This window comes from Sabethes cyaneus, chromosome 2 (assembly GCF_943734655.1).
Source record: "Sabethes cyaneus chromosome 2, idSabCyanKW18_F2, whole genome shotgun sequence".
In the NCBI taxonomy this organism is placed as follows: Eukaryota; Metazoa; Arthropoda; class Insecta; order Diptera; family Culicidae; genus Sabethes; species Sabethes cyaneus.
This window is the reverse complement of record NC_071354.1, coordinates 236814150-236833961: the sequence shown is the minus strand read 5'-3', so window position 1 is coordinate 236833961 and position 19812 is coordinate 236814150. Positions and strand designations below refer to the sequence as shown.

The following is a 19812-nucleotide window of genomic DNA, read 5'->3' as shown; positions in this document are numbered from 1 at the left end:
TGCACCTTTGCTATCTAAACCATAGCGGATGTTATTGAGTGAGGTGAAATTAGTCGTATTTAAATCTTGATGATATTCTCTCTCATATCATAGCTACTTGCCCTGCATTACCAATAGGGTAGAAAAAGACGGCAACCGTCAGATGGAAGAGGGCACAAATAGTGGCCGCAGAATAGCAAAATAAGAAGTCAAGTACAAGCCGTTCATCAACACTTACGGCTCGTTTTAATGCAATTGACTAAATGCATTATATTGCTACGCTATATGCGCATATATTGCTTTCTTTAATGCTGATTTACGTTAATGCTTCTATGCATCAACAATGTTAATATACGTTTTATAAGCATTAATATTGCTAATATACAAAAGTTTGGCACTTGGGATGCAGAATTATTTCCAATATACGGTTTTAGATTAATGCTTATGGTTACTTGGGTTGTTCATATCAGGGCAGCTGAAAAGGGTCGTTCCAGGGCAATCTTCGAAGTGCAAAACGTATGATCGACGCTGCACGGACTCGATTCGGTCAACTCCATTTTGGTAGTAAGGACTCCACACAGGAGCGCAGTACTCAAGGTACTGCGCACGGACAAGAGCACAGTAGAGAACTTTGAGGCAGTAGATGTCGTTAAAGTTCTTGATCCGCATGACAAATCCCAGATTCCTGCAGGGTTTATCGACAATATATGCGATGTGCTGTTTGAAGTCAAGCTTGGAGTCAAGCAGTATTCCCAAGTCCTTGACACAGTTTTCGCGGCGTAAAAGCACGTCTGATAGTATGTAGTCGAAAACGAGAGGGTTCAAATTCCTTGAGAATGTAATTATTTCACATTTGTCGGAATTTAGCAGCATGCGGTTATCTGTGCGGCGATCTTGGCGATGGCGATTCGATGGTTCACTTTGTCGAAAGCAGCGGAAAGGTCCGTATAAATAACGTCCGTCTGCGACCGGTCGTCAAAACTTTTTATCACGTCGAACGTAAGAGTTAGAAGATTGGTTGTCGTGGTCCGCTGGGGCATAAAGCCGTGTTGATCGCCTACGACATATTACTTAAAGAATGCAAATACAGGTGCATACACAACAAGCTCGAACAGTTTTGTTATTGAGTTTAGTGCAGAGATGCCGCGATAGTTATTCACATTTCTCCTATTCCCCTTTTTATGAACAGGAAACATGTATGCCGATTTCCATATTGTTGGGAAGACACCTGTACTGATTGATAAACTGAACAGGTGGCTCATCGGAGCAGCCAAGGCGTTGATACACTGTTTCAGCAGAAGAGACGGAATACCATCCGGTACAGAAGAACGAGAGGATTTTAGCTTCGCGGCGGCTGATATGACCATCGCGTCGTCGATGGAAAGGTGAGTTAAACAATTGCTAAGTACGGGGATGCACTGGATGGCTGCGGAAATTTCTTCTCTTGTCAATCTTTCGCCAGTAAATACACTGGAGAATTTCTGCGCGAATAGTTAGGATATCTGTTCTGTGTTACTGGCAGTTTCACTACCCAGGAACATTACCGAAGGCAGCCCGTTGTCCTTTCGCTGTTCGTCGGCGTGCTTCCAAAAGGATTTGGGATTCCTTTTCAGTTTACGTTCAATGTTGCTCAGATAGTGCCGGAAACAAGAGCACTTTTTTGATCGACATGTTCAGATTGCTACCTCGTCGCACTAATTACAGTATGAACGGCGCCATCGGCGGTGTGCAGGGGGCCTTTAATCAAGTATCGTCGTTATTCGACTTTCATCTGCCACGACGGATACTACAGGGAAAATTCGCTTGCTTTTTTCGGGATAGGTTACCCTCGAAGAAGATACAGTTATTTTAAGATATGTTTGTATATGTTTGATAGCATTTTACTCACTTAATTAACTATTTATATGATAACCTGACAATCATTGGGACTAAATCGAGCCCGTTGATTAAATAAATAAATAAATGAGATGCGTCACTGGCAGGTGTTCTTGATCGTCTTCGACGGTTCCACCAGTTGGCCCCTGTGAAGCTCGGGATTCAAGTTCGTCGTTGGGCACGTGCGACATACAAACGTATCCGCAGTGATAACAAGGTGATGGTCAGATGCTATATAAGCGCTGCGTTTGCTGCGTACATCAAGAAGGCTCCTGCGCCATTTTCGGCTGAGGTAGATGTAGTCGATTAAATTTTCTGTTCGACCGAAGCGGGAAAGTCACGTGACTATGTGCCTGATAGGCCATGGTGTCCCATGACGCGTTCAAGATCCGCGTTGTTTGAGCCAACCCAAGGAACAATTTTTTCTTATTAAACGTTTAACCGATAGCTTTTATTCAGCATGTGCTATTGCTCTTTGCATTGAAAGTTGGATTTTGAACACACTTGTCCAGTCACACATTTTGTAGGTGAGAAAAGTTGCCAAAATTTCGTGGGAAAAAAACATGAATCTTGGTTGATTTCTATTTAAATTCTAATGCTTACGTAGAGTTGTTACCGACGCAAAGAATAATATAAAAATAGTTTCTAAATACATAATTCCACGCATAATTCATAACTAATAATAAATATGCAGCATATATGAAATAAATGAAAAATTAAATACTATTTGCTTTCCCTACAACTGGTACTGGCGCCACTGCTAAATCCAATGTCAGCTCAGATGGGAGAGTTGTAATGATGGGAAATGTCGGTCAAAATCTATAACGATTATTGATAAAGTTTTGTTATCGTTAATAATTAATAACGATAATATGGCAATATAAGCAAAAATACGTAAGAAATAGAACAAAAATGTTAAAATAATAACAAATCAAGAAGAAGATTTCACTTTAAACCCTCCAATTTTCGATATTCTTCCATGACGATAAAGTTTGATGGTATTATCGATATAAGATTACTAGCGATATTATCAGTAGCACACTTTTCATCACAGTTTTGAAGGTTGCACTTAATAACTGTGCAGTCCAATTGAGTGTGAAGAGCGCAATATATAGCTGCTTTTCAAGTATGTCTAAACACCTCTGTTCAATGCTTATCCAGTGGGTTTTGGAGAATTTAAACAGCACAGTGCTGGTTATGAGCGTGGAAGATGCGTTTGTATGAGTGTTATGCAACGCATAGTAGAACGTTTATTCAGTACGTATAGGTATGTTTATTAAACTACTGCTGATGGCACTGAAGCTACGTTTATTCCACAGGAGTTCAACATTTAAACAAGCAAAAAGAAAAATATATGTAGGAAGTATTTATTTTATACGTTTGTACGTTTGTGTTTGTACTAAGCAACGTTTGCGCAACATTCATTCCGCTCTTTAACCACACTTGCTCTCAACAATGCGGCTGATACGTTTGCGCAACGCTCATTCCACACTTATTCCACTTTTATTTCACACTTGCTGTCAGCAATGCTGCTGATGCGTTTGCACAACGTTTATTAGACATGCATTTCCATGGTTGCCTTTAAGCAACCGGTATTCCACACCCGCTCTTAGCATTGCTGCTGATACGTTTCCGCAACATTAATTCTACTCTTATTCCATACCTATTCCACAGTTGTTTTAGTTTTAACTTTCAGAGCGATAAATAAACAGAGTGCAAATTGTCGAAAATCGGAGTACTTTTTGTAGGTGTTTGAAGGTGCTGTGTAAATCTACTACCCAGCGATTTGTATAGTGAACGATTTGGATTCGCAGGTCTAGTATACAATGATCCCGCAATGGAATCGTTGGTCCCAAGACCAAGTGTTTCTTCCCCACGGTTCTTTTGTTTGGCATTGTAAAGTATATTTTTGACGGAGCTATCGACGAAACGTTCGAAATTGAGACATGTATCGTTTCCAGTTCTCCTGCTATACGAAATGTATGCGATAGGATTTCGGAAAGTTTCTTCGTGCTAATATAGTTTTTCAGGGCGAGAAGTGCTTTGTTTTAAAATGGAAAAACCTGAGTAATTTATTTGTTTCCTGACATGTGTAATAAAGAGGATTTAATAATAATTTCGAAGTGTTGTTTATGTTATTGGTTGCCCTCAGGCGGCTCTTATTCCACCTCTCTTAGCGGTGCTGCTGATACGTTTGCACAGCGCTTATTCGACATGCATTCTCTTCGATGCCTTTAAGCGACCAGTATTCCACACTTTCTTTTAGCGGTGCTGTTGATACAATTGTACAACGTTCAATCAACTCTTGTTCCACACTAACATAACAACTGTAGATGTTGGTTAGAAGCTAGAAAAAATCTGGGATATGACGTTTACACAGCACGTACTTCAGCAAATTCGTTTATTCTGCACTGGATGCTACTAGACAACTCTTATTCCACATCTAGTCTCTTAGGTGTTGCCGTTTTGTTCCTTGGGAATCTTCGCGTTGAAGTCGCCAAAGTGGATTTGGATGTTCCCCTTTGGGATTTTTTCAACCACATTGTACAGTTGGCTGTAGAACTTTCTGACAGCGCAAGCACCCACACTAGCGAACACGAAATACGCGTGTATATACAGCAAAGTTTCGTTAATTGGTGGTTCGTTAATTGGGCGGTTCGTTAATTGGGTGTTCGCTAATTGGGCTATATGACAACTTGAATGTCAAAATTGTACGGAATTTTCGAGTTTAGAAATTTCTAACAACTGTCAGTCGGCCCAATTAGCGAATCAGCTGGAGTGCAATTGTGGCCCAATTAACGAATTCAGGCTGTACATGATGTTTGCCTCATATACAGCAAAGTTTCGTTAATTGGTGGTTCGTTAATTGGGCGGTTCGTTAATTGGGTGTTCGCTAATTGGGCTATATGACAACTTGAATGTCAAAATTGTATGGAATTTTCGAGTTTAGAAATTTCTAACAACTGTCAGTCGGCCCAATTAGCGAATCAGCTGGAGTGCAATTGTGGCCCAATTAACGAATTCAGGCTGTAGACCAAATCAAGGTGACGTCATCTGGCAGATATTGGCGCCCTTGTTTACAAACAGACCGCAGAGTCCAAAAAAGTTTCAGCTGTTAAACGGAAAGTTTGTTGTTTTAAACAGCATTAGGATAAATTTAAAACGCCATTATGCCTTTAAAATGTTAAAACACACGATACATTCGCTATAAACGAAAAGGAAAATTTTCCAAAATGTAAACAAGGGCGCCAGTATATGTCAATTGACGGTATGATGATTTGGTCTATAGACCAAATCAAGGTGACGTCATCTGGCAGATACTGGCGCCCTTGTTTACAAACAGACCGTAGAATCCAAAAAAGTTTCAGCTGTTTAAACGGCAAGTTTGTTGTTTAAGTCGAGTTTAAACAGCATTGGGACTAAATTTAAAAGCCATTATGCCTGTAAAATGTTAAAATACACGCTACATTCCCTATAAACGGAAAAGAAAGTTTTCCAAAATGTAAACAAGGGCGCCACTATCTGTCAGTTGACGGTATGATGATTTGGTCTATAGACCAAATCAAGGTGACGTCATCTGGCAGATACTGGCGCCCTTGTTTACAAACAGACCACAGAGTCCAAAAAAGTTTCACCTGTTTAAACGGCAAGTTTGTTGTTTAAACCGAGTTTAACCAGCATTAGGACTAAATTTAAAAGCCAATATGCCTGTAAACTGTTAAAACACTCGCTACATTCGCTATAAACGAAAAGGAAAATTTTCCAAAACGTAAACAAGGGCGTCAGTATCTGTCAATTGACGGTATAATGATTTGGTCTATTGGGGAACAGCTAACAGTTTCTCCTACAAAATTTAACCCTCGATTAAAATAAATAACCTAATTTTTTTTTTGGGATTGCTCGAGTAAACGTTCCACTGACGTTAGATGACGTACAATCTGAATCGACCTGGAAAAGTTTAGAATTTCTGACAGTTTTCCATTCGCGATGATTGTTGATGATGATGATTGTGCTTTGCTTCACTGGTTGGTGGCGCTTGTTGTTTTTATTCACACGTGCGTGCTAACTCGAGTCGAATCGGCTGGCTGCCTGCAGCGTGTTTCATTCCGTATCACCAGGTTCAGTGAAAAAAGTTGTGTTTTCTCGAAAATTTAATATCAGCTGAACAAATTTGCAGTAAAATTGTGATAGTGCGTAAGATTTACCGATGGAAGTGAACTGTAATCGAGTGCGGCGAAGCTGCCAGCGGCTTCGCGACCGGTTAGGATGTCATCAGATGGATCCATTTCTAAGGTTAACCGTAAGTAGCTGTGTTTAAGTGTGGTTTTATGATTTTAATTGAATCTGTTTTAAATGATTGTGGTAATATGTTAAAGAAACTGTCTTCGACGAGCATGAACGAACTGGTGGCGGTGCTTGGCGAGCTAATTGTTGATCCAGCCTACACGGAACAGATCGGACGGGAGTTCGGCAGCATGCTGCTGTTGATCGTTGCTAGTGCAATGGGTGGGGACGGTGAAATGGGCAGTGCCGGCGAACAGGACCGTGACGGTTACCAGCGGCGATGTGTAGCACTGTCGAAGATGGTCAGCGAATGTCCCAGCGTACTTCGGTTAGTTCATGGGGTTGCACATGGGGTGAAAAATGATGGAAATTTAAGGTTTTGTTTTGTTTTAGATTCAGCATCCATTTCTTCCGTCACAATCCACCCCCGTTTGGGGCACAGGAATCGGTGACTTACGTGCCAAAGGTAAAGGTTAAGAAAGCTGCCAAGCAGCCGGTTTCGGATTTGGAACTGGTCCGTAGTTGCTATAGGTTTTTGATGGCCGATGTTAGTTATTTTCGTTCGGCTTGGAATTGGTCGGAGTTTTTTGAGTTGTACGATCGTAAGGGATGTGACCGGCAGCGGTATTACTGCAATCGCATTGTGGCGATGGTCAGTGGAATGGATCAAAGTCAGTTGAGTAGTTTGGATCAGGAGCTACCGGCGGAATTGCTGGTTGCGGAACAGATGGAGCAGACTGTAACGCAGGAAAACCGGTGTGATCAGCAGGATGATGATAGCGGGGAGAAAATAAGATGGAATTTTAGCAGTCGTGTGGTCACAAACGTAGGCGAAGTACTGCTGCCGATATTTGATAGTGATAATTGTGAGTTCTACCGTACGGTGGAAAGTGAGCTAGTAACGGTAGATTCGACACGTTTGAATGTGAGAAGTTTGGCCTTGGGTGTTTCCTCCGGAAAAGCCATCTGCTTGTCCGGTCCGGTTGGTTGTGGAAAGACGTCGTTAGTGGAGTTCTTGGCTAAGAAGACGGGCAGAATCGGACCTAGTGCACAAGATCTAAGCAAGCGGTTGATGAAAAGTGTTGAAAAAGTAAAAAGTTCGAAACGTAAATCGAATGGAAAACCTGAGGAGGCGTTGGATGTAAATTTGGATAAGTTGAAAAAAGAGGTTTCTAAAAGTGGATTTCTACGAATTCAGTTGGGTGATCAAACGGACAGTAAGATGCTGCTGGGTCAGTATCGGTGTACGGATACTCCGGGAGAGTTCGTGTGGCAACCGGGAGTGCTGACGCAAGCGGTCATTAACGGGTACTGGTTGCTGCTGGAAGATTTGGACTGTGCAACGCAGGACGTTTGTACGGTTTTAACTAATCTGTTGGAGAATAATTATCTGAGTGTTCCCGGTTTTCGGGATTGTTTGCGGATTGAACCAGGATTTCAACTTTTTCTGACGCTGCGAACACAGAAGACGGGCAGTGGTGCAACGCACAGTCCTTATAACTTGTTGGAAAAGTATCTTTACACGGTAAATATTCTACCTCTAAGTCGACCGGAACTTTGTTCGATAATTTGTACGAAATTTCCTGAACTGAAAACAGTCGCCAGTCGGATTGTGGACATTTATTTAACCTTTTCTAGTGGTAATCATGCTATTGGTAATGAAGAAACAGAAGAAGCGGTGAAAATTCTAGAAAATAAACGACTAGCTAGTGGTAAAGACACTGGAGAAGGCGACGATTGTCTGCCCAGATTCCAGTATGATAATTTATCGCTGGCCAATCTCCCCAACACTGGTAGGTTGGTCTCAACTAGAGATTTGATTAAACTTTGTCGTCGGTCGGTTCAAAGTTTCTCGGTAACCAGTACGGAATGCGCCTACTTTGTGTTCCAAAATGCGGTGGATTTATTCTGCTCGCACATTCCGGCTGGGGATTTGAAGCGGAATCTAATTGTCAGCATCGGTGGTAAAATTGGCATCAACCAAAGTCGCTGCGAGCATCTGTGTGACGATTACAAACCGGACGTCGATGTGAGCACCTCGAAGGAGATCAAAATCGGTCGGGTGCCTTTGTGTCGAAACTTCGATGATGATCAGGATCGGGAGAAAGAGAATTCCTTTCGGCACAAGAAGCTCCGCTTGGATGAGAATGCTTCTTCGAAGGTGAAGTTGCAAGCGTTTAAATTGCAAAGTCAAGCACCGACGTTTTCCTTCACCCGGCCGGCGTCCTGTTTGTTGGAGCGAATTGCCGTTTCTGTGGCGCAGAATGAACCTACGCTGTTGGTGGGAGAAACTGGTGTCGGTAAAACCAGTGCCATCCAATATTTGGCTTACCAAACGCGCCACAAACTGGTTGTGGTCAATATGAACAATCAGTCGGATGTGTCCGACCTGATTGGAGGTTTTAAGCCGGTCGATTTAAGCTACGTCATAACGCCACTTCGGTACGAGTTCGAGTTTCTTTTTGGTAAAACTTTTAATGTTCAGAAAAATGAAAAGTTCCTTTCGAATGTTAGTGTTTGTTACAACCGAGGAGAATACAATGTTTTAGTGAAATTAATGCTGAAGATTACGGAAAAAGTGTTTGTCAAATTTACAGACGGTAATTCTGAGGAGGAAATTCACGACAAATGGATTCGTTTGGAGAGGAACCTTAGAAAGTTGGATGCCCAGCTGAAAAACTCCGTTAACGTGTCGTTTGCCTTCATTCCTGGTTCCTTAGTCAACTGCATCCGGAACGGGGATTGGGTTCTGTTGGACGAAATTAATTTGGCTTCAACGGAAACGCTCGAATGTTTGTCAACCATTCTCGAACCGGACGGTTCGATCATTCTGCTAGAGCGAGGAGACTTTGTACCGGTGAAACGCCATCCAGACTTTCGCATCTTTGCCTGTATGAACCCGAACACGGATGTTGGTAAGAAGGACCTTCCGGTGGGCATCCGAAATCGTTTCACAGAATTTTTCGTGGACGAATTAGTCACGGAAAACGACCTGCTGATATTGGTGAACGATTATCTCGGCAGTACGGGGGTCCAAAAAGTCCGCATTCTAAACACGGTTAAACTGTACCGCCGTTTGAGGGCTTTGTCGCAGCTGGAGCTGAACGACGGGCTTGGTAATAAACCCGTCTACTCGCTGCGCACGCTGTGCCGTGCGCTAAGCATTTGCGCCAAAAACCTTTGCGGGTCGATCGAACGAAACCTGTACGAGAGCTTCTGCCTGAGTTTCCTAACTCAGCTGGACCTAAAATCCCACCAAACGGTGCTCAGTTTTATCCAGAAAACGCTCCTCAACGACATTAATCAGGCAATTTCCCATCAAATTCCGAAACCCGCCGTCGGCGAGCAGCTAAACTTCGAAGGATATTGGATCGAGAAGGGTCCAAAAGAGACGCAGCAATGCGAGCAGTACATCCTAACGGAAAGCGTACGAAGCAACCTGCGTGATTTGGCACGAATCATTTCGATCGGAAAGCTTCCCGTCCTGCTGCAGGGACCGACTTCGGCGGGAAAAACCAGCCTCATCGAGTACATTGCCAAACGCAGCGGAAATGTGTGCCTTCGGATCAATAACCACGAACATACCGACTTGCAGGAGTACATCGGAACGTACGTAGCGGATGTGAGTGGTAAACTGTCCTTCAAAGAGGGCGTTCTAGTGGAAGCCATGCGGCAAGGTTACTGGATCATTCTGGACGAACTGAACCTGGCTCCGAGTGACATTCTGGAAGCCCTAAATCGAGTCCTGGACGACAACCGAGAACTTTTCATCCCCGAAACCCAGGTCGTCGTTAAAGCCCATCCTAATTTCATGCTTTTTGCTACGCAAAATCCTCCGGGACTGTACGGTGGACGTAAAATGTTGTCCCGAGCGTTCAAAAATCGCTTTATTGAGTTGCATTTCTCGGACATTCCCCGGGATGAGCTGCAGGTGATCCTGGAAAAGCGGTGTCTCATCCCAAAATCTTACTCGCAAAAGATGGTCAAAGTTATGTCCGAGCTGCAGATGAATCGACGAAGCACCAGCAAGCAAAACTTTACCCTTCGTGATCTGTTCCGGTGGGGCAACCGGTACACCTACGCCGACAGTAAACTGCTGGCGGACACAAGCTACGATTGGAACCAGCACCTGATCGACGAAGGCTATTTGGTTCTATCCTCCAAGGTACGCAATCTATTCGAAACCCAAATCATAGAACAGGCTCTTTACACCCATTTCCGGAAACAAGTTTCGGAGCAGAAGTTGTTTTCCCTGTCGAAGGAAACTTCCCGTGTTACTCGTCCAATCCTGGAAGAACTGGAACGGCAAACCCTTTTCGACGGAATCGTTTGGACCTTCGACATGCGTCGAATGGCAGTCCTAACGGCAAAGGCGCTGGAGTTCAACGAACCCGTTTTACTGGTCGGTCCTACCGGCTGTGGAAAGACCACAATTTGTCAAATTTTAGCAGCCGTGCGAGGGAAAAAGCTCCGAATCCTGAACTGTCACATGCACACCGAAGGTGCAGATTTTCTCGGTGGTCTGCGACCATTCCGTGAAGCGGACTCTTCTACAAAAGATTCAAACCAGTTGTTCGAATGGTCCGACGGTCCACTGGTCCTCTCGATGGCCGAAGGTGGCTACTTTCTTGCGGACGAAATTTCCCTGGCTGAAGATTCCGTGCTGGAACGACTGAACTGTGTCCTGGAACCGGAGCGAACGCTTCTGCTGGCCGAAAAGGGAGGAGTTTCGGCGGATGCGTGCGAATTTGTGATAACCGCTTCGGAAGGTTTCCAATTTCTGGCCACCATGAATCCGGGAGGAGACTTCGGAAAGAAAGAACTCTCACCTGCGCTGAGAAATCGACTGACGGAAATTTGGTGTCGCGCCACCAATTGCAAGGACGACTTGATTCGAATCGCAGAGCATGCTCTGCGACCTAACCTCAACGCTCAACTTAACCTCAATAACGTTGCAAAAGTCCTCATTGGGGTTGTCTTCACGCTGAAAAAGAAGATTGATAAGCTAAATTTCAGTATACGTGATGTTCTCGCTTGGGTGACGTTCATTGGCAAAAATCACTCCAACCTATCGCTTGCAGAATCCCTCATTTACGGACTGGAAACGGTGTTTCTTGATGCCCTGGAAATGTTACCGTACGAAACCTTCGAAGAAATCGTTGCTATCCGTAGTGAAATTCTCGCCAATCTTCAACTCTTAGCACGGGACCTTCTCAACATCAAAGAATTTAACCTCAACCGAGGATCGTCCGTCGAATCAACCAATTCCCAATTCGGAATCAAACCATTCTTCATCCCCCTGAATCCAGAACAACGAGACCGCCACACGGAGTTCCTGTTCAGTGCTCCAACCACGCAGCAAAACCTGTTCCGCCTTCTATCGGCCCTCAGTCTGGACAAAGCGATCCTCCTCGAGGGTCCCCCAGGAGTGGGCAAAACCTCTCTGGTGGAGAACCTTGCCCGTGCCACCGGGCACGCCATCGTCCGCATCAACCTGTGCGAACACACCGACCTTGCCGATCTATTCGGCACGGACCTCCCAGCAGAAGACCACTCTCTTGAGTTAGCTTCCAAACAAAGCGCCTCCGGCGCTGATCATCGCGAAGCGACCAACAAATTGGGTTCATTCGTTTGGCGCGATGGCCCACTACTGGCGGCCCTCAAAGCCCCCAACACCTGGGTCCTGCTGGACGAGCTCAATCTCGCTCCGCAGAGCGTACTGGAAGGGCTGAATGCCATTCTCGATCACCGCGGAGAAGTCTACATTGCCGAACTAAATCGAACATTTAAACTCGGACAGCAAACGCGAATTTTCGCGGCCCAGAATCCTCTCCGCCAGGGCGGAGGCCGTAAAGGCCTACCGCAATCATTCCTAAATCGTTTCACCAAAGTCTACCTAAGGAAGTTAGAACGAACCGATCTACTGCATGTAGTCAACGGAAAATACCAGCAGAAGTTCGCTGCGATCGGTGAATGCTTGATCGAAGATCTAGGCCGACAACCGGGTAACGACGTAAGTTATTTCGAGGGTTTGAGCTCGCCGGAGGCGCACTCCATTCGGTTTGATCTGACCGAACGAATGGTGCTCTTTTCCGAAACCCTGGAAACAGGTATTGCGAAGCTGGAGTTCGGCTACAAGGGAGGCCCGTTCGAGGCGAACCTCCGGGACATCTTGCGTTGGTGTGAGCTGCTCTGCAGCGATCGGGTTGGTTTTCTGCACAAGCAAATGAGCAGCTCCGTTGCTTCCTTCCAGCGGTTCCAGCTGGTACTGTTCGAAAAGATGAAGCTGGTCTACTACCAGAGGATGCGAACCGATGTCGATAAAAGCTACATTTTAACAGCCTTCGGTACGGTTTTCGGCTGTGACGCTTTCGAGTTGGATCAGCGCTCACAGGATATCAGCGTCTACTGGACCGATAATAAACTATACTTAGGTAATAACCAGACCAAAATTGAATTTTTAACCTATTTTAGTCAATTTATAACTTTTCTCAGGTGATTTGGTCATCGAAAACAGCAAACAACCGTCGGAGGATACAAACTCCATTCCACAGCAGGTGACTGCGGCCGCGCCGCTTATGCTAGCGAGTCAAATCGAAGCACTGAAATGCGTTGCCGAGTGTAGCCAGCTGGGCAAACCGGTCATCCTGTGCGGTCCGAGTGATTGTGGTAAAACGAAAATCATTCACCTGCTGACGACGCTGAGTAGCCAATACTGTAACGTCGATACGATCGATGATTCCGTTACGGGAAGCTTTCAGCAGTTGGATTTCAATCGCCACCTGGAGGAGGTGTCGTGTGCCGTTGAGGCAATACTGATGGAAGCCGTCAAGGAGGCGGTATTGGATGGCAGCCATTCCGGACGGAAGCTGATGGTGCATTTGTTCGGTGTTTGGGAAAAGTATGCCCGATTGAACGATGGAAAAATGGGTAAGTTTGTCCACATAGCTATTTAGATAGATTTTTTTCCTATGCGGTTCAACCATAATCGAAGAGTAAAATTGTTACTCAAATATTCTACAACGTCAAACAAAGTTCAAAATTGCTTTTATTTGCTCTAGAACGGTTGAAAATTTTTCAAATAATAGTTTATGTTGACTTGCGATTTTACCTATTTGACGTCGGGTTCCCAAATTTCGCCAGAATACGGAATTGAGCCGTCAAAAGCTGATTATGATAAATTTCGTATTCGATCCAATGTTAAACGGAATTGCAAAATCTAGTATGTTTTTAGTATCTAGTATGTGAGACAACTGGTATAAATGATAAGTGGTAAAAGTAGTAGCCACTAGTCGCCGAAGCAATTTGATTAATTGCGATGTTCTGCTTAAATAGGATATCATCCACTATGGCAGAAACCATCACTGACATTGAGGTGGGAAAGAAAAGGGACTCGATCAATGGCTGCTGAATCAGAAGACAAATACAATATCTACAGCATACTATAATAGGTTGTGCTTTACGGTCACTCATATTTGATTGACGAGTCTAGTACGGACTTTCGGCGCTTGCTGCAGGTACCGCGTTCGTGCCACTGACATTTCGATAGTACATGTGAATATGATGATTTTCTGGAAGGTTGTTCATTGTGATTAGTTGGACACGGAGCAAGAATCAACGGTGGAGCTTGAATCGGCAACTACAAATTTGCCTGATGAGGGATCTTGAAAGTCTCGTCCACTACACTCGCATAGCTCGGCTGCTGTATTTGTACTGAAATGGGACAACCATCACAGGAAGATAGAGAGCGTCCGTTTTACATTCCAGTTTAGAAATACACAAAGAAATTTATCGCCCTCGAGTAACGGGAATTAGAACGTCAAAGAGCGATCCGTATTTACTTCAATGTTCGTAGTAGTTTGATTTGTGTAGGTTGCTCCTTTAGGGCCACGCTACCGAGTCTAATGATGGGGCTACCATCTTGGCTTTTCGTTCGAGAGAACACGTTTCGGGTTCACTATCGGTCACAGGCTTTAAGGCTTAACCGTATACACCATAGTGTAGTCCTGACGATCCAGAACATCACTGCACTGTTCGTATAGGTGTAGCCTATGGAACTTTTTTGAGAAAACGTAACTTGAAATTTGTTTGGGAATGTGACTCAATGGAGGCGCATGGTACATTGTGAATATCCTACACCCTCAAATAACAGATCACAAAGAAATTGATATCGATTGAAAAAGGATGATTTTATTAGGCAACAAGCGTTTCTAAAATCACTGTTTTGTCCACCTGGAAGTGTTATTAAACTCGTTTCGCTACACTTTCCATGTTATTTTTTACTGCACTTTCCGCTAAACAGGATTCCGCAGTGCGACTGCACAGTACTGGGACCAAATTGCGACATACTGAAATCACTGTCGCAAGAAAGAGAAAGAGCAACAACAGCAATTGGCATTAGGTTGACTGATCCAGATTTGGCAGGCAGGCACAATATTAATTTAAATAATATCTGACTTAAAGCATGAACTGTATTTGTAATAAATCGGAGTTTATCGCCTCAATTTAAGCTGGAAGCTCACGTTTTACAACACCGTTCTATCCCGATGTTCGAGCACATCATTGAAGCAGTAGTGTAGCTCACAATGAGAACACCTCAAAAAGCAAAAATTCGTTCAAGATTCTTTTTCCCCAACCACGACGAATCTCCTTTCATTCACTACCTACTTATGCTACCATGCCGAGGCGATTCCAAACGGATGCAATCTAGACCGACCAGAGAGGCTTTTGGTAAGTTAAATCATGAAATTTCGATTGCCAAACTCGACAGGATGGGACTTGACGGCTCCCTACTGGTCTGGCTGAAGTCCTACTTGGATGATCGATATCTGGATGTTCAAATCGAAGAATCAATATCCAGTGAGTTTATTGTACCATTCAGTATTCCACAAGGCTCATATTCATGCTATACTTCAACGATGTAAACTTTCCGCTACAAGGAATCGGGCTTTCCTATGCTGATGATCTTAAGATCGTTAAGATCTATCTCGCGGTCAATAAAGTAGAATACGCCGGGTTCCTGCAACAGCAACTGAAAAGCTTTTCTAGATGGTGTAACGAAAATAGAATGGTGCTACAAGCAGCACATCAGCTACATCGTTGCTAAAGCATCCCGCAGTCTTGGCCTAATCATGAGAACTGCGAAAAGCTTCTACATTGCTCGAAAAATTTGTACTGCGCACTTGTCAATTCGACGCAGGAATATTACTCGGTGACCTGGAATCCCCATTATCTCAAAGGCGTTGATCGGTTAGAGAAAATTAAACGCAGATTCATTCGATTCGCCCTCCGTTGCCTGCCATGGAAGCACCCGCTCCAGCTATCAAGATACGAAGCGCGCCTGATGCTAATTGGACTGGACACCCTAGCAACCAGGACAAATCTGTGCCGAGCAATCCTTGCAGCTGATTAGCAACCATATTAGCACATACAAACAGACGAGACACTTGCCTTAATCCCATCGTCCAACCAAAAACCACTCATTTTTCAAAAAAGCATTGTTTAATATAATTCGACGATTTCGAATTTATTGAATTTTCGAGATAGCGAAATGATAACGACGAGAATTTGTTTGATGTATATAATTGAACGAGTTTCTTAAGACTAACTAAACTATTCATATAAAGTGGTTTTATATTCACCAATACATATGTAGATTTTCATGAAGCGATAATAAGTAATATAATATCCATTGAAGCGGAAATACAATTGCCGAAGGCCAAATAGTAGCTCACTTTCAGTTCAGTGGGTAAAGTAACAATATCGTGTACATGTACTAATTTAATTTAAGGTTGATATTCACTTGGTATTTTTTGATTATTGCGAAATTCAAATATGTTGTAATCCTCAACACACCGGGCCCTGTTGAAACATCCCGTTTCAACTAAATCGGCATCAGTTCCTACTTATTTCCGGGCTCCGTATGCTGGGGATTCGCGACGTGGACCGCAGCGGGTTGTTGATCCGTTTCTGGATGCACTGTTGCCATGCGTTGAGTGTTGTTTGTCTCTGGACTGTCGATGGGGAGAGCGCATACTTCGGTAATTGCGCGTTTGTACAATCCTTTTGCGGTTTTGACCTGAACCACCCGGGTTCGACCATCGCTGCCTGGAAAAGTTTCCACGATACGTCCTAGGCTCCAGAAAAGCGGTGGTACTTTGCCCTGCTTGAGCAGCACTAGCGTACCTACGCGTAGAGAAGGGTGCGTGTCCGATTGCCATTTCGTTCGTTGATGCAGTTGACTGACGTAATCGCGAGACCATCGGTTCCAGAAATCCTGTACGCTCCGTTTCATTTCCTGGAAACGACGCAAGTAATTACTATTTGTATTTGTATGATCTGGCTCAGGTAAGAAAAACATTGGTTCACCAATTAGCAGGTGACCAGGGGTTAACGCAGTTAAATCCTCTACATTATCCGACATGGGCGTCAAAGGGCGAGAATTGAGGATGCATTCGATTTGCACGATTGCCGTTGACATCTCATCTAATCTAAATGCTCGATTCCCAAAGACGCGACGAAAATGATGTTTAAAAGATTTTATACCTGCCTCCCACAGACCCCCAAAGTGAGGGGAGCGGGCAGGTATATGGTGAAAGGTTATTCCCTTGTCAAGACAAAAATTCTCCCATTTGCTTGTTTTGAACTGTTCCAAATATCGTAACCGTGTCTCCTTCAGCTCACGATCTGCACCGACAAATGTTGTTGCGTTATCGCAATATATATCCGATATTTCACCGCGTCTTGCAATAAAACGCCTAATTGCATTAATGCATGATTCCGACGAGAGATCATACACGATTTCTAAATGAATTGCCTTTGATGACATACATACAAAGCACGCGACGTATATTTTAACCGACGAGCCTCTTCCTACAAGCGGGCGAACAAGAAACGGACCACAGTAGTCCAAACCGCTTTTCGAAAACACGCGCGCGGGGGTAACTCTTACTTCAGGTAGCGGAGCCATAATTTGGTTATGGAAACGTGGATTACACCTAAAACATTGTATGCAATCTCGTACTATCCTTCTGGCCAAATTTCTACCATGAATAGGCCAATACCGTTGCCTCATTGTAGCCAATAATAAGGTTGGACCTGAATGTAAAGTCTGCAGATGAATCGACCGCGCTATCATCTGAGTCAAACGGTGTTTTCCAGATAGTAAAATCGGGCATCGTGTGTCAAATGGTGCAGATAATTTCTCCAGCCGACCACTGATTCTAATTAAACCATGATCGTCTAAAAATAAATTCAAGCCCTTTAAGAGCGACTTAAATTGCAATTCCGTAGGGCTGCAATCATCTCTTGCAGCATTTTGTAATTTCGAGATCTCGAAGGGAAACGATTGTTGTTGAGCGAGTCGAATGAGCGTTTTGAGGGCATTATTTATTTCAGAAGGACATAATGGAGTGAATTCGCGTTGATTATGTGCAACCGTACAATTTCGAGCAAACCGTAGGCAATATGCGATTACCTTTAACAATTTTGATAGTTCGGAAAACCTGTCGAATATTTCTATATCGTTCACCAGCTGACGCGCTAAAAACAAAGCGATAGCTGGTCGGCGTTCGACCTCAAGAATATTGGCAGCAACGTTCCCAATAGGTGTATTTGGCCAATATTTGCTTTCCTTAAGGATGAAGGGTGGACCATACCACCACAGCTGATCATCGAGAATTTTATGTGGTTGAATTCCACGCGATATTTTATCAGCCGGATTTAATTCAGAAGGCATATGATGCCATTTATTGTCTTTAGATAACCTTTGAATTTCAGTAACGCGATTCGATACATACACCTTCCAGTTTGAAGGTGGCGAGTTAATCCATTGTAGCACCACGGTACTATCCGTCCAATATGTAACCGGTCCATTAAATTCTGTTGACGACAATACTTGATCGACCAGCTGACTACCAAGTAGTGCAGCACAAAGTTCTAAACGCGGTATAGAAATTCCACGAAGCGGAGCGACGCGCGATTTCGTTATTAGCAGATTACTGCATACCGTTTTCGATTCATCGAACGACACGACGTACACGCAACAACCGTATCCGCGTTCCGAAGCATCGCAAAAGCAGTGCAAATGGTATCTAATACTATAAAGAACCCGACGCGGTACACTGAGTTTTTGTAATTCAGAAATTTGATTTCGGTATTCCATCCACCACGACGATGGTTTTTCTGGAAGGGTCTGATCCCACGAATATTTTTCCGCCCATAAATGCTGTACAAATATTTTCGCACTTATTATTACCGATCCGACGAGCCCCAAAGGGTCAAATAGTTGGGCCATCTCTGACACAACAATTCGTTTTGTAAGAGTTTGCAAATCATCATATTGGGGAATTTTGAATCGAAATTGGTCGCTGTGTGGATTCCATAATAAACCTAGTGTTTTTACGGATGATGTACGATCAATTTCTACTTCAGTGGGCATTTCGATCAACTCCGGAGGAATACTGCAAAGTACCCTAGTGTCATTAGCGCACCATTTTCTTAGCTTGAAACCACCCCGTTTCAGCAGATCATTTAACTGAACGGTTGACTCGATTGCCCTATCTAAATCATCATCACCTGCTAACGTGTCGTCAACATAAGTTCGACTGGTTATTATTTTAGCACCTAAGGGAAACTCCTTTCCCTCATCAGCTGCCAGCTGATTCAGTACACGTGTGGCCTGAAAAGGAGCACAACTAGTTCCATACGTGACCGTCTTTAATTGGAAAACTTGCAAGGGTTCATTCACATCCGATCGCCACACGATTTTCAGTAGCTTTCGATCTTCTGGATGAATCCAAATTTGTCTAAACATTTTCTCAATGTCCGCGATGAACACAAATCTCGGCATGCGAAAGTTTAATACAATCGATAAAAGTGAAGGTTGTACTATAGGGCCTGCATAAAGAACATCGTTTAACGACAACTGGTTACCTCCCTTACAAGTAGCATCAAATACGACACGCGTTTTTGTCGTTGAGCTGTCTGGACGCTGAATAGCGTGATGCGGTAGAAAAAATTGAAAATTACCTATTCTAGAGCTAGCCTCCATATGTCCCAATCTGGCGTACTCGTCCATAAAACGAAGATATTCGTTTCGAAGCACGGGATCCGAATTGAATCGTCGCTCCACCGAAAGAAATCGACGCTGCGCTAGTGGATAAGAATCCCCGAGCATTGGCAATCTATCTTCCCTTAACGGCAATCTAACAACATAGCGGCCGTGTTCATCACGCGAAACTGTTCTTCTAAAGTGGTTCTCACACTGTTGTTCGTCTGGAGACAGCATTCTTTCTTCGTAACAGTGCTCAGTCTCCCAAAATCGCTGCAGCATGGCATCCAAAGCCTCTCCGGTGCTTATAACACATATCGCAGGTTTATTCACTGGGTTCGAATACATACCGCTAACTACGAATCCGAGAACTGTGTTCTGTAATAAAGGATAACCCTTTTCTAATAAAAGTTTTTCCCTCTCAACTAAGGAAAAAAATAATTCTGCGCCAATTAAAATCTCCACCCCTGCACTAATGTTAAATTTTGGATCAGCCAAACGTAAATTTTCTGGCAATCTCCAATTGCTGATGTCTACGTTCATACTAGGCAAAACCGCTGGAATTTTTGGTATAATAAAGCATGAAACTGTAACACTAAAATTTCCAACACGAGAGCTGATCT

General features: G+C 43.7%; 1 protein-coding gene across 1 annotated transcript in view; it reads left to right on the top strand.

Moving 5' to 3' along the window:
• Nucleotides 1-5974: 5974 nt before the first annotated feature.
• The window catches only part of LOC128738218 (midasin), a 31656-nt gene continuing 17818 nt past the window's right edge, over nt 5975-19812 (top strand). The window contains exons 1-4 of the mRNA XM_053833195.1: nt 5975-6154; nt 6231-6466; nt 6532-12572; nt 12634-13068. Coding sequence (XP_053689170.1) covers nt 6062-6154; nt 6231-6466; nt 6532-12572; nt 12634-13068 — 6805 coding nt within the window. The 5' untranslated portion in view covers nt 5975-6061. The remainder of the gene's footprint in view (nt 6155-6230; nt 6467-6531; nt 12573-12633; nt 13069-19812) is intronic.